Source organism: Amblyraja radiata, chromosome 11 (genome assembly GCF_010909765.2).
Source record: "Amblyraja radiata isolate CabotCenter1 chromosome 11, sAmbRad1.1.pri, whole genome shotgun sequence".
NCBI lineage: Eukaryota > Metazoa > Chordata > Chondrichthyes > Rajiformes > Rajidae > Amblyraja > Amblyraja radiata.
This window is the reverse complement of record NC_045966.1, coordinates 6,515,651-6,529,162: the sequence shown is the minus strand read 5'-3', so window position 1 is coordinate 6,529,162 and position 13,512 is coordinate 6,515,651. Positions and strand designations below refer to the sequence as shown.

Sequence of the window (13,512 nt, the reverse complement as noted above, 5' to 3'; positions counted from 1 at the left end):
TGTTAAAATTCTCAATTACTATGAACTGACAGGAAGAAAATCATCACCAGTACAGTGGCACCTCTGTTTTTAGTTTAGAGATACTGCGCGGAAACAGGCCCTTCGGCCCTCCCAGTCCGTACCGTCCAATTATCCCCGCACATTAACACGACCCTATACACACGAGGGACAATTTGCATTCTTACCAAGCCAATTAACCTACAAACCTGCACGTCTTTGGAGTGTGGGAGGAAACCGAAGATCTCGGAGAAAATCCACGCAGGTCACAGGGAGAACGTACAAACTCCGCACAGACAGCACCTGTAGTCGGGATCCAACCCTGATTGAGCTGCTGCCTCCCAGCGCCAGAGACTTGGGTTCAATCCTGACTCCGTGTGTTGTCTATATGGAGTTTGTGTTTTAGTTCAGTTACTTATTGCCACGTCTACAAGTTCACAGGTTATAGGAGTAGAATTAGGCCATTCGGCCCTTCGAGTCCACTCCGCCGTTCCACCAGTGGTGGATCTCTGCCTCCTAATCCCATTTTCCTGCCTTCTCCCCATAACCCTTGACACCCGTTCTAATCAAAAATCTGCCTTAAAAATATCCATTGACTTGGCCTCCACAGCCCTCTGTGGCAATGAGTTCCACAGATTAACTACCCTCCTCTTCCTCACCTCCTTTCTAAAAGAGCGCCCTTTAATTCTGAGGCTATGACTCTCCCACTAGTGGAAACATCCTTTCCACATCCATTCTATCTATGCCTTTCATTATTCTGTAAGTTTCAATGAGGTCCCCCCTCAAACTTCTAAACTCCAGTGCGTAGAAGCCCAACGCTATCAAACGCTGTCATTGTACAGAGGTATAGTGAAAAGCTTTTTGGTATGCGCTATCCATCTCAAAATACCCAATGCATTTGCCACCTCAGCCATCTTTGAACACATTTGGATACTACATGGATTGGTAAGATTTAGAGGGATATGGGCCAATCGCAGGTAAGTAGGGCCAGTGTAGATGGGGCATCTTCATAACAAGAGGATTTCAGTACAGGAGTAGAGAGGTTCTTCTGCAGTTGTATAGGGCTCTGGTGAGACCACATCTAGAGTATTGCGTACAGTTTTGGTCTCCTAATTTGAGGAAGGACATCCTTGTGATTGAGGCAGTGCAGCGTAGGTTCACGAGATTGATTCCTGGGATGGCGGGACTGTCATATGAGGAAAGATTGAAAAGACTAGGCTTGTATTCACTGGAGTTTAGAAGGATGAGGGGGTATCTTATAGAAACATATAACATTATAAAGGGACTGGACAAGCTAGATGCAGGAAAAATGTTCCCAATGTTGGGCGTGTCCAGAACCAGGGGCCACAGTTCCCGATGTTGGGGGAGTCCAGATCCAGGGGTCACTGTTTAAGAATAAGAGGTAGGCCATTTAGGACTGAGATGAAGAAAAACATGTTCACCCAGAGAGTTGTGAATCTGTGGAATTCTCTGCTACAGAAGGCAGTGGAGGCCAATTCACTGGATGTTTTCAAGAGAGAATTATGGGCCTGTCCCACTTGGATTTGGATCATTGCTCATAATTTAAGCAGATAATTAAATGCAGTCAAACTGGATAGACTCGGCTTGTACTCGCTAGAATTTAGAAGATTGAGGGGGGATCTTATAGAAACTTACAAAATTCTTAAGGGGTTGGACAGGCTAGATGCAGGAAGATTGTTCCCGATGTTGGGGAAGTCCAGAATAAGGGGTCACAGTTTAAGGATAAGGGGGAAATCTTTTAGGACCGAGATGAGAAAAACATTTTTCACACAGAGAGTGGTGAATCGCTGGAATTCTCTGCCACAGAATGTAGTTGAGGCCAGTTCATTGGCTATATTTAAGAGGGAGTTAGATGTGGCCCTTGTGGCTAAAGGGATCAGGGGGTATGGAGAGAAGGCAGGTACAGGATACTGAGTTGGATGATCAGCCATGATCATATTGAATGGCGGTGCAGGCTCGAAGGGCCGAATGGCCTACTCCTGCACCTATTTTCTATGTTTCTATGTTTCTAATCTTCAATCAACACTCAAATTGGAAATGTAAAATGCTAACTTTGAAAAAAAAATAAAAATTCATGTATTAACTCATGTTTCGACAATGCATCGATTTCAATTTGCTAAAAGATTTAACATGGAGCGACATGGTGGCGTAGCGGTAGAGTTGCTGTCTTTACCCCATAATAAGTTCCATGCTTTTCCTTTTTGTCAACATCATCATTGAACACTGGTTCAAGGACCCTGCTTCAGTCGTCTCATATAGGGTGGCACGGTGGCACAGCGGTAGAGTTGCTGCCTTACAGCGCTCACAGCGCCAGAGACCCGGGTTCGATCCTGAATACGGGTGCTGTCTGTACGGAGTTTGTACGTTCTCCCCGTGACCTGCGTGGGTTTTCTCCGACAACTTTGGTTTCATCCCACATTCCACAGACCGACAGGTTTGTAGGTTAATTGGCTTGGTGTAAATGTAAAAAAATTGTCCCTTATGTGTGTAGGATGGTGTTAATGTGCGGGGATCAATGGTTGGTGCGGACCCGGTGGGCCGAAGGGCCTGTTTCCGTACTGTGTCTCTAAACTAAACTAAACTGTAAATGTCGTGGAAAATAAATATATAGCTTTGTCTATGTATTCAAACATTCTAAATTGGAGACATTTTGGAAAAGCGATGTCAGCATTAAAGGTCTAATGTTTGCAACTTTCAATTGGAAAGCTGTCAAATAGCCCGGAACAAAAACTGACTCAGGTTTATTAAAAAAAACACTGCCTTTTATCTAAGTAATTTATGCTGTTAATTTTGTATCATTGCCATTAGTTTGCTGGAGTTATTCTCCCATTGCCAACTCATGTAAAGTCAGTGCTGGATAGTCACAGAAAATGAGGAAAATGTTATGCAGTGCCTACTGCTCGACTCTGAACTGCAATTCCCTTCCCTGTATTTGTTGGCATTGACATTTGACCCAAGAGTCTTGTAGAAACAAGCAACTGCAGACGCTGGACTCCAAAGAAGGACACAAAGTGCTGGAGTAACTCAGCTGGCCAGGCAGCATCTCTGGATCACTGAGGGGGAACAGTGAGAGGGGCTCTCGCACAACTCCTGGCAGAGAGAGGAGGAGAACTTCTCCAAAGTAGGCATAACTTGAGGAGATTTCACAGTTGAGGGTGTGAAGAAACGCCCCGACACGGTACGTGAGTTTGAAGTACGGTCTTGACCCGAAACGTCAACTATCCATATCCTGTCCCGTTGAGTTACTCCAGCACTTTTGTACCCTTTTGACTCAAAAGTATTGACTAGGTTACCCTTAAAATTATGATGTACTTGTAGATTGTTTATAGTAGATAGACACATAAACCTGGAGTAACTCAGCGGGACAGGCAGCATCTCTGGAGAAGAGGAATAGGTGACGTTTCAGGTCGAGGCCCTTCTTCAGACTGGGAGCCAGGGGAAAGGGAAACGAGAGATATCAAAGGCATTTAGATCAAACGAATGAAAGATATGCAAAAAGCAACAATAAATGGGCGGTCACGGCGGCTAAACGGTAGACTTGCTGCCTTACAGCGAATGCAGCGCCGAAGACCAGGGTTCGAGCCCGACTACGGGTGCTGTCTGCACGGAGTTTATACATTCTCCCTGTGACCTGCGTGGGTTTTCTCCGAGATCTTCAGTTTCGTCCCGCACTCCAAAGGCGTACAGGTTTGTAGGTTAATTGGCTTGGTGAATGTAAAAATTGTCCCTAGTGGGTGTAGGATATTGTTAATATGCGGGGGTCGTTGGTTGACGCGGACCCGGTGGGCCGAAGGGCCTGTTTCCGCACTCTATCTCTAAACTCTAAACTTTAAAAATAGTAGTTTGGATGGTCTCTGAAAGATTTCTCTATGTATCACATGCACAACCTTTATTATTATCTGAATGGTTTCAAGATTAGGAAAAGGGGAGGTGCAACGAGACCTGGGTGACCTTGTACATCTGGCACTGAAAGTAAGCATGCAGGTACAGCAGGCAGTGAAGAAAGCTAATGGCATGTTGGTCTTCAGAGCGAGAGGATTTGAGTTTAGGAGCAAGGAGGTCCTACTGCAGTTGTACAGGGCCCTGGTGAGACCCTCCTGGAGTATTGTGCGCAGTTCAGGTCTTCTAATTTGAGGAAGGACATTATTGCTATTGAAGGAGTGCAGTCTACGACCATCAGGTTTGTTCCCGGGATGGTGGGACTGACATATGATGAAAGAATGAGTCGACTGGGCTTGTTTCTCTGGAAAAAGAAGGATTAGAGGGGATCTTATGGAAGCATGTAAAATTCTTAAGGGATTGGACATGCTAGATGCAGGAAAAATGGTCCCCATGTTGGGGGAATCCAGAACCAGGGATCACAGTTTATGAATAAGGGGTAGGCCATTTAGGACTGAGATAAGGAAAAAAGTCTTCACCCAGAGTTGTGAATCTGTGGAATTCTTTGCCACAGAAGGCAGTGGAGGCCAATTCACTGGATGTTTTCAAGAGGGAGTTAGGTTTAGCTCTAAGGGCTAAAGGAATCAAAGGATATGGGGGGAAAAGCAGGAACGGGTTACTGATTTTGGATGATCATAGAAACATAGAAACATAGAAATTAGGTGCAGGAGTAGGCCATTCGGCCCTTCGAGCCTGCACCGCCATTCAATATGATCATGGCTGATCATCCAACTCAGTATCCCGTACCTGCCTTCTCTCCATACCCTCTGATCCCCTTAGCCACAAGGGCCACATCTAACTCCCTCTTAAATATAGCCAATGAACTGGCCTCGACAACCCTCTGTGGCAGAGAATTCCAGAGATTCACCACTCTCTGTGTGAGGCCTCCACAACTCTCTCTCAGCCTTGATCATATTGAATGGCGGTGCTGGCTCGAAGGGCCGAATGGCCTACTCCTGCACCTATTTTCTATGTTTCTATGCTATGTTCTGCCTCAACTACCTTCTCTGGCAATTCATTCCATTCACCCACCACCCTTCGTGTAAAAAAGTTACCCCTCAGGCACCTATTAAATCTTTCCCCCCTCACCTTAAACCTATGTCCTCTATGTCTCGATTCTCAAACACAGGGCAAGACTGTGCGTTTGTTAAAATTTAGTTTAGTTTATTGTCATGCGTACAGTAGAAAACGTTTGTTGTGTGCTAACCAGTCAGTGGAAGGACATTACATGATTACAATCGAGCCATTTACAGTGTATACATACCTCCGTGCATTGTCACCTTGTCGTGGTGGAGAAGCTTGTGTGGTCCTGAGATCCTGAGAACGATGCCGTCTGGAGCTATGCTCCTGGTAGGGCCACCCATGGCGGTAAGGTCGAGGGGGAGGTCTCTGACAAAGAGCAATCCAACCAAGACCTCAACGGTGGAACAGGCGGAGGACGATGGCTGACCTTAGTGGAGCGTCACAACGGCTGGGAAGGCGGATGAAGGCTGCGGCAGAAAAGGGTCTCCGGTCGTCTTGGACTCTATGCCACTGGATCCTGACCCAGATCTATCAAGGATCTATCAAATTTAGAAGATTGAGGGGGGATCTTATAGAAACTTACAAAATTCTTAAGGGGTTGGACAGGCTAGATGCAGGAAGATTGTTCCCGATGTTCGGGAAGTCCAGAACAAGGGATCACAGTTTAAGGATAAAGGGGAAATCTTTTAGGACCGAGATGAGAAAAACATTTTTTACACAGAGAGTGGTATGGAATTCTCTGCCACAGAATGTAGTTGAGGCCAGTTCATTGGCTATATTTAAGATGGGGTTAGATGTGGCCCTTGTGGCTAAAGGGATCAGGGGGTATGGAGAGAAGGCAGGTACAGGATACTGAGTTGGATGATCAGCCATGATCATATTGAATGGCGGTGCAGGCTCGAAGGGCTGAATGGCCTACTCCTACACCTATTGTCTATGTTTCTATGTTTCTATGAGAGGACAGTCATACTCGTTTTGAGTGACCGCCGATGATGATGATACATACATGATAAGGGAATATTGTTTATTGTGAGTTAAACCCTGTAAAGTCCGATCAAAGATAGTCCAAGGGTCTCCAATGAGCTAGATAGTAGTTCTGGACTGCCCTCTAGATGTTGGTAGGATGATTCCGTTGCCTGATAACAGCTGGGAATAAACTGTCCCTGAATCTGGAGGTGTGCGTTTTCACATTTCTAGACCTTTTGCCTGATGGGAGAGGGGAGAAGAGGTGGTGGCCGGGTCCTTGATGATGCTGCTGGCCTTGCTGAGGCAGCGTAAGACATACACGGAATGGAATGGAAGGGAGGTTGGTTTGTGTGGTAGTGGGATGGTATTCACCCTATGTTTGCTTTCAATGGAGAGGCTGAAATTGATCCTTACTTTCTGAGGAAATGTGATGTAAAATCAATGACCTGTAATCTGATTTATTGCATTATAGATGTGACAAGCTGCATCATCCATGTCCCTGAAGAACCAAATGTTAGTGTTTAATAAAACAGCCCTTTAAAATTCCATTTAGCAGCAGCTGTGTAGGTTCAAGCCAGTAAATAACACTTCCATGTTTCCAATTTTAAGAAGCAGAATATATTAATTTTCATTGACTTACGTAAAACCGACCACAGGTTTCCTGTTTAAGAAGGAACTGCAGATGCTGGAGAAAATCGAAGGTAGATAAAAATGCTGGAGAAACTCAGCGGGTGAGGCAGCATCTATGGAACGAAGGAATAGGTGACGTTTCGGATCGAGACCCTTCAGGGTCTCGACCTGAAACGTCACCTATTCCTTCCCTGAAAGGTCTCGACCTGAAACGTCACCTATTCCTTCCCTGAAGGGTCTCGACCAGAAACGTCACCTATTCCTTCCCTGAAGGGTCTCGACCAGAAACGTCACCTATTCCTTCCCTGAAGGGTCTCGACCAGAAACGTCACCTATTCCTTCGCTCCATAGATGCTGCCTCACCCGCTGAGTCTCTCCAGCATTTTTATCTGTCACATGTTTCCTGTTGATAGCATTTCTCGCCATTTTATTACTGACAGCATTATTGTGAGATCATGCATATTTTGGCAGATGGTTCGACAGCCCTGACCGCAGGAGAATAAAAGAGGAAGAGGCTTGGACTTTAATGCCTTCCATCACAGTGGGGAACGTGGGAAACCCGCTGTGGTGGATGTTTATGTTAACTTTTATGTAGTTGTATGCCTTGTTGCTTCTCGTTTAGTATGGCTGTATGCTAATTCGAATTTCACCGTAGCTTAATTGGTACATGTGACAATGAACTAACCTTGAAATCTTGAAACCTTGACCTTGTTACTGAGATGCTGACTAATGCATGCGTGATGCCTTCTGAAGAACGATGTGCTGGCTCTGGAGAGGGTCCAGAGGAGGCTTACGAGAATGATCCCAGTAACGAGTGGGTTAGCATATGATGAGCGTTTGATGGCACTGGGCATGTACTCGCTGGAGTTTAGAAGGATGAGGGGAGACCGCATTGAAACTTACCTAAGTGGAAGGCTTGCATCGAGTGGATGTGGAGAGGTTGTTTCTAGTGGGAGAGTCTAGGACCAGAAGCTTGGACTCAGAATAAAAGGATGTACCTTTAGAAAGGAGATGAGGAGGAATTTCTTTAGTCAGAGGGCGGTGAATCTGTGGAATTCATTGCCACAGACGGCTGTGGAGGCCAAGTCAATGGATATTTTTATGGTGTACATTGACAGATTCTTGATTAGTATGGGTGTCAGGGGTTATGGGGAGAAAGCAGGAGAATGGGGTTGAGAGGGAAAGATAGATCAGCCATAGGAATAGACTTGATGTGTCGAATGGCCTAATTCATCTCCTAGAACGTATGAACTTACAGTCTGAACTTATGAACATCTCTCAGTTCTAATGAATAAATTATCATCTTTATTTTTCAATGACTGGTTTTAATTAATTTTAAAAAATGATATATATACATTTCTCCATGGGTAAACATCCACGTGAATGAAGGCAATACACTTTCACCCTCATCATTGATATATTTCACAATTAGACTTCCTTTCTTGCCCTTCTTTGTGAAGGCAGATGAAATGTACATTATGATCTGATAAGTTTCATGAAGGATACTACAGGTTTGGAGGGTAGTTAATTTGTTGCCTCATACCATTTTGAATGCACAGCTAGTTTTCAGCGGAGGTGTCTGGCAATCTATCTTTTGGAAATAGCTTGTGCAGAAATGATTCCGTTCTCAGCCTTCTCAGCCACGGCGCTGATATATTAGCCGCTATGAATATAAATCATAAACAAAGAAGTTCCCCATAAATCAATATGATGACATAAGGACATTTTTTATGGTAAGTCTCCGCTGCCTGTTATATATATAAACTGGAAAGCCTTCCTGTTTCATTTCTCTTCACTAAAGCTAGCAACAGGATAATCAAAGATAAGTTGGAGTAACTCAGCGGGCCAGGCAGCATCTCTGGATAAAAGGAATGGGTCAATACCCTTCTTCAGATTGGGAGTCAAGGGTGAGGAAAAAGAAAGATATGGAAGGGCAAGGTGTGAAAACGAGAGATCAAAGGGGATGGGGATCAAGGAAGGTTTAGAATAGACCATTGTTAGCTAGGGGGAAGCTGACAACGAGGCATACCACGTAAAAGTTAATCAGGAGGACAGTCAGACTGGTCGGAGAACTAGGATGGGGGAGGTATGGAGAGAGAGGGAAAGCAAGGGCTACTTGAAGTTAGAGAAGTCAATATTCAATATAAGCAGCCCAAGCGAAATATGAGGTGCTGTTCCTCCAATTTGCATAGGGCTTCACTCTGACAATGGAGGAGGCCAAAGACAGAAAGGTTCTTATGGGAATGGGAGGGGGAGTTTAAGTGTTTAGCAACCGGGAGATCGCGTAGGCCAAGGCGGACTGAGTGGAGGTGTTCAGCGAAATGATCGCAGAGCCGGTGCTTGGTCTCGCCATATAGGAGTCCACGCCTGGTTCACCATCTATTCTACTGGTGCCCCAGCCTCACAGATTGTAAGACATCAGTGAAGAAATGCACCTAACACGTATCTCTTTCTGGCTTGGACATTATTGGTTTAGTGAGACATATGTTAGAACTGTACTACAGATGGAAATACAAAAAGTTGCATTCATTTAATATTAACCTGCTTCAGAAGTATATTTTTTCCAATATTATTTAGTTATATTACATCCCAGCGGTATGAATATTGATCTCTAACTTACAGTAATCCTTGTATTCCCCTCTCTCTCCATCCCTCCCCCACCCTAGTCGGCTGAGGAAGGGTCTCGACCCAAAACGTCACCTATTCCTTTTCTCCAGAGATGGTGTCTGACCCTCTGAGTTACTCCAGCTTTTTGTGTCTACGCTCGTCTTCCTGCTAGTTTTACTGTCGTCCTGCTTAGTTTCACTTGTTATCACCCACCCCACAGCCAACAATGGACCATTGTGGGCTCCACCGTTCTTTGATCATCGTTGCTGGCCTTGATTTGTCCTTTTGCATACCTTTCATTCATTTGCACTTTGTACCTCTTCATATCTCTAGTTTCCCTCTCCCATGACTCTTAGTCTGAAGGAGGGTCTTGACCGGAAACGTCACCTATTCCTTTTCTCCAGAGATGCTGCCTGACCCGCTGAGTTACTCCAGCACTTTGTGTCCATGTTATACAAAGGTACACAAAAATGCTGGAGAAACTCAGCGGGTGCAGCAGCATCTATGGAGCGAAGGAGATAGGCAACGTTTCGGGCCGAAACCCTTCTTCAGTCTGGTTTCTTCAGAAACGTTGCCTATCTCCTTCGCTCCATAGATGCTGCTGCACCCGCTGAGTTTCTCCAGCATTTTTGTCTACCTTCGAATTTCCAGCATCTGCAGTTCCTTCTTAAACAACATGTTACCACAAATATGACTGTAAAACTGGATTTGTATTTTGCCCTAATGCCAATAATTTTCCATGTAAATATCCGTATGCATTATAAATCATAAATGTCAAGCATGTTATTATGTCAACTGGCAGCAATATTAGCAAAACTGATTAGTCACCTTTTATAGAAAATGCTCAATATTAATTTCTATAGTTGGAAAAATAAAAAATGTTGGCAACAGCATGTAATGGACAACTTTAGACCAGTGCATTAAGCATTGAGAATTGCCTCCAATGGTGTGATTGTAAGTGTCAGGAGAAGGCTCAAGAAGGGTGTAGAGGCCAAGGCAATGGACATTTTTAAGGTGGAGATTGAGGTTCCCGGAGGTTTTTGTCAGTCTCCCTACCTGCTTCCACTACCTGCAATCTCCGGCAACCTCCGGGAACCGCACGGAAACCTTGGGTGGGGCGCAAAGTCTCCAGAGGTCTCCGTTCAGGTTTACTAAATGGGATAGGGGCATTGGTGTGTCAGGGGTTATGGCGAGAAGGCAGGAGAATGGGCTTGAGAGGGAAAGTTAAATAAGCCATGGTGGAATAGTCTCAATGGGCCAAATGGCCAAATGGCCCAATTCAGCTCCTATTACTTATGAGTGTTAAAATCAAAAGGTGTCCTTTTAGGCAACTCAAATCCCATGTGCACATACATGGATAGACTATTGTAGACCAGAGACATTCTCGTGTACAAACTGGGAACTGCAGATGCTGGTTTATGCCAAAGATAGACAAAAAGTGCTGGAGTAACACAGCGGGTCAGGCAGTATCTCTGGGGGAAAAGGATGGGTGACGTTTCGGGTCAGGACACTTCTTCAGGCTGAGAGTAGGGGGTGGGGGGAGGTGAAGAGCTGGAGGTGACAAAAGGCCAGGAACAAGCAAGGTCGGCCATAAATGAACTCGGGCAGGGCGGTGTGTGCAGGAAGGGACTGCAGATGCTGGTTTAGACCAAAGATAGACTCTAAATGCTGGAGTAACTCTGCGGGACAGGCAGCATCTCCGGAGAGAAGGAATGGGTGACGTTTCGGGTCGAGACCCTTCTTCAGGCTGAACGTCACGGGAAAGGGAAACAAGAGATATAGACGATGTCGTAGAGAGATATAGAACAAACGAATGAACGATATGCAAAAAAGTAACGATGACAAAGGAAACAGGCCATTGTAAGCTGTTTGCTAGGTGAGAACAAAAAGCTGGTGTGACTTGGGTGGGGGAGGGATGGAGAGAGAGGGAATGCAGGGGTTACTTGAAGTTAGAGACATCAAAATTTTTACCCCTGGGCTGTAAGCTGCCCAAGCGAAATATGAGGCGCTGTTGGCGTTGCATGGTTGGCCCATTGTTGGCTAGGTAAGGAGGGAAACAATATGGAGACCTGTGGAACTGGTTCAACGACTAGGCTGCAGGAAGGGGGCAATGGGGGAGCGGGGAAACGAGGGGGCTGTAAGTCGAAGTTACTTAAAATTAGAAGAATTCAGTGCTCATACCGCTGGGCTGTAAGCTACCCAAGCGAATTATGAGATGCTGTTCCTCCAGTTTGCGTGTGGCCTCTCTCTGACAATGGAGGAGACCAAGGACAATGTTGAGTGTGGGAATGGGAAGGGGAGTTGAAATGGTTGGAAACCTGGAGATCACGTGGGCCTAGGCAGACCATTGGCCTAGACATTTTCTCTGTGTGTACTGGGTTTGCTATTGAACTTGACATAGTGATTGCTCAATGGGTGATCTAACACCATGAGTTGACATTGACAAAGTCACGAGAAATGTGTAAGAAGATGTGTAATGCCCCTGTCCCACTTAGGAAACCTGAACGGAAACCTCTGGAGGCTTTGCGCCCCACCCAAGGTTTCCGTGCGGTTCCCGGAGGTTGCAGGTGGTTGCCGGAGGTTGCAGGTGGTGGAAGCAGGTAGGGAGACGGACAAAAACCTCCGGGAACCTCCGGGAACCGCACGGAAACCTTGGGTGGGGCGCAAAGTCTCCAGAGGTTTCCGTTCAGGTTTCCTAAGTGGGGCAGGGGCATAAGAATGTGTAGGTCTGGGGGGCACGGTGGCGCAGCGGTAGAGTTGCTGCCTCACAGCGCCAGAGACCCGTGTTCCATCCTGACTACAGTTGCCATCTGCACGTTCTCCCCGTGACCACGTGGGTTTCCTCCGGGTGCTCCGGTTTCCACCTACTCTCCAAAGATGTGTAGGTTTGCAGGTTAATTGGCTTCAGTAAAAATTGTAAAATGTCCCTACTCTGTGTGTAGGCTCGTGCTGATGTACGGGGATGATCGCTGGTCTGCGCGGCCTCGGTGGGTCAAAGGACCTGTTTCCGTGATGTATCTCTGAAGTCTAAACGATTCATGCATGCTATTGAAATTCTCTCTGTTAATAAGATTATTGATTGCATGACATCCTGGATCTATTCAACAGGAATATACCATTGACATCTTTTTCGCCCAAACGTGGTATGATCGGCGCCTGAAATTTAATGGCACGATGAAAGTTCTTGGCCTCAACAGCAACATGGTAGGGAAAATCTGGATACCTGACACATTCTTCAGAAATTCAAAGAAGGCAGATGCCCACTGGATCACTACCCCAAATCGAATGCTTAGGATTTGGAACGATGGAAGAATATTATACACACTAAGGTAACCCTAGTTTACATGTTATCATCTTGACAATATACAAGGACATTTTAACTCTAACTGTACCATAAATGAGTGCGCGGGTTGAAACGAGGAACTGTGTAGATGCTGGCTAATACACAAAAGGACACAAAGTAGGTCGGGCAACATCTTTAGGTTTTCGAAGTACAGCATGGAAACAGGACCTATGGGCGCCCACTCGTTCCATTCTACACACAATTTACAGAGGCCAATTAACCTACAAACCCGCACGTCTTTGGAATGTCGCACCACTGTGCCGCCCATTTTGGGTCAAAACCGTCACCGATCCCCAGATCGCCCAGAGATGCTGCCAGACCTGCTGAGTTACTCCAGCACTTGTTTGTAGCTAAGTAACATAGTTAACTTTGTTATTGTTAAATGTCATTACATCTTCAAGTTCTGAGTTCCGGTTATCCAGACTGACAATGGAGAACTATTTGCTTGAACATTTCCTGTGAAATTGGGATTATTTCGCTGCGTGCACCTCTAACTACAGATCTGCTTGCTATTAAATGGCTCAGTAGGATTGTCAAGTGTGTGGCAGATACCTAAAGGTCAGAGATTTTGAAGATTGAATCAAGAGTCAGTCAGGAACATAGTCCAAATGGCAATAGGTAGAACAGCAATTGGTCTTAGACTTCCTGGGTTGGGGATAGGAAGACATCAACCAGGATAGACACAAAATGCTGGTGTAACTCAGTCTGAAGAAGGGTCTTAACCCAAAACATCACCCATCCCTTCTCTCCAGAGATGCTGCCTGGCCCGCTGAGCTACTCCAGCATTTTGTGTCTATCTATGGTGTAAATTGCCCTTAATGTGTAAGATAGAATTTGCAGCATCTGCAGGCAGTGAAGAAAGCAAATGGCATGTTGGCCCTCATAGCGAGAGGATTTGAGTATAGGAGCAAGGAGGTCCTACTGCAGTTCTACTGGGTCATGGTTCGACCACACCTGGAGTATTGTGGTAAGGTGGACTAAATTGA

The 13,512-nt window shown here is 45.6% G+C and overlaps 1 protein-coding gene across 2 annotated transcripts in view; it reads left to right on the top strand.

The window, feature by feature from the left end:
• Positions 1-13,512, top strand: part of gabrg2 (gamma-aminobutyric acid type A receptor subunit gamma2) — a 94,278-nt gene that overhangs the window by 5,821 nt on the left and 74,945 nt on the right. For both annotated transcript variants that reach the window (XM_033029236.1, XM_033029235.1), the window contains exon 4: positions 12,292-12,512. In XM_033029236.1, the coding sequence (XP_032885127.1) occupies positions 12,292-12,512 (221 nt within the window). The remainder of the gene's footprint in view (positions 1-12,291; positions 12,513-13,512) is intronic.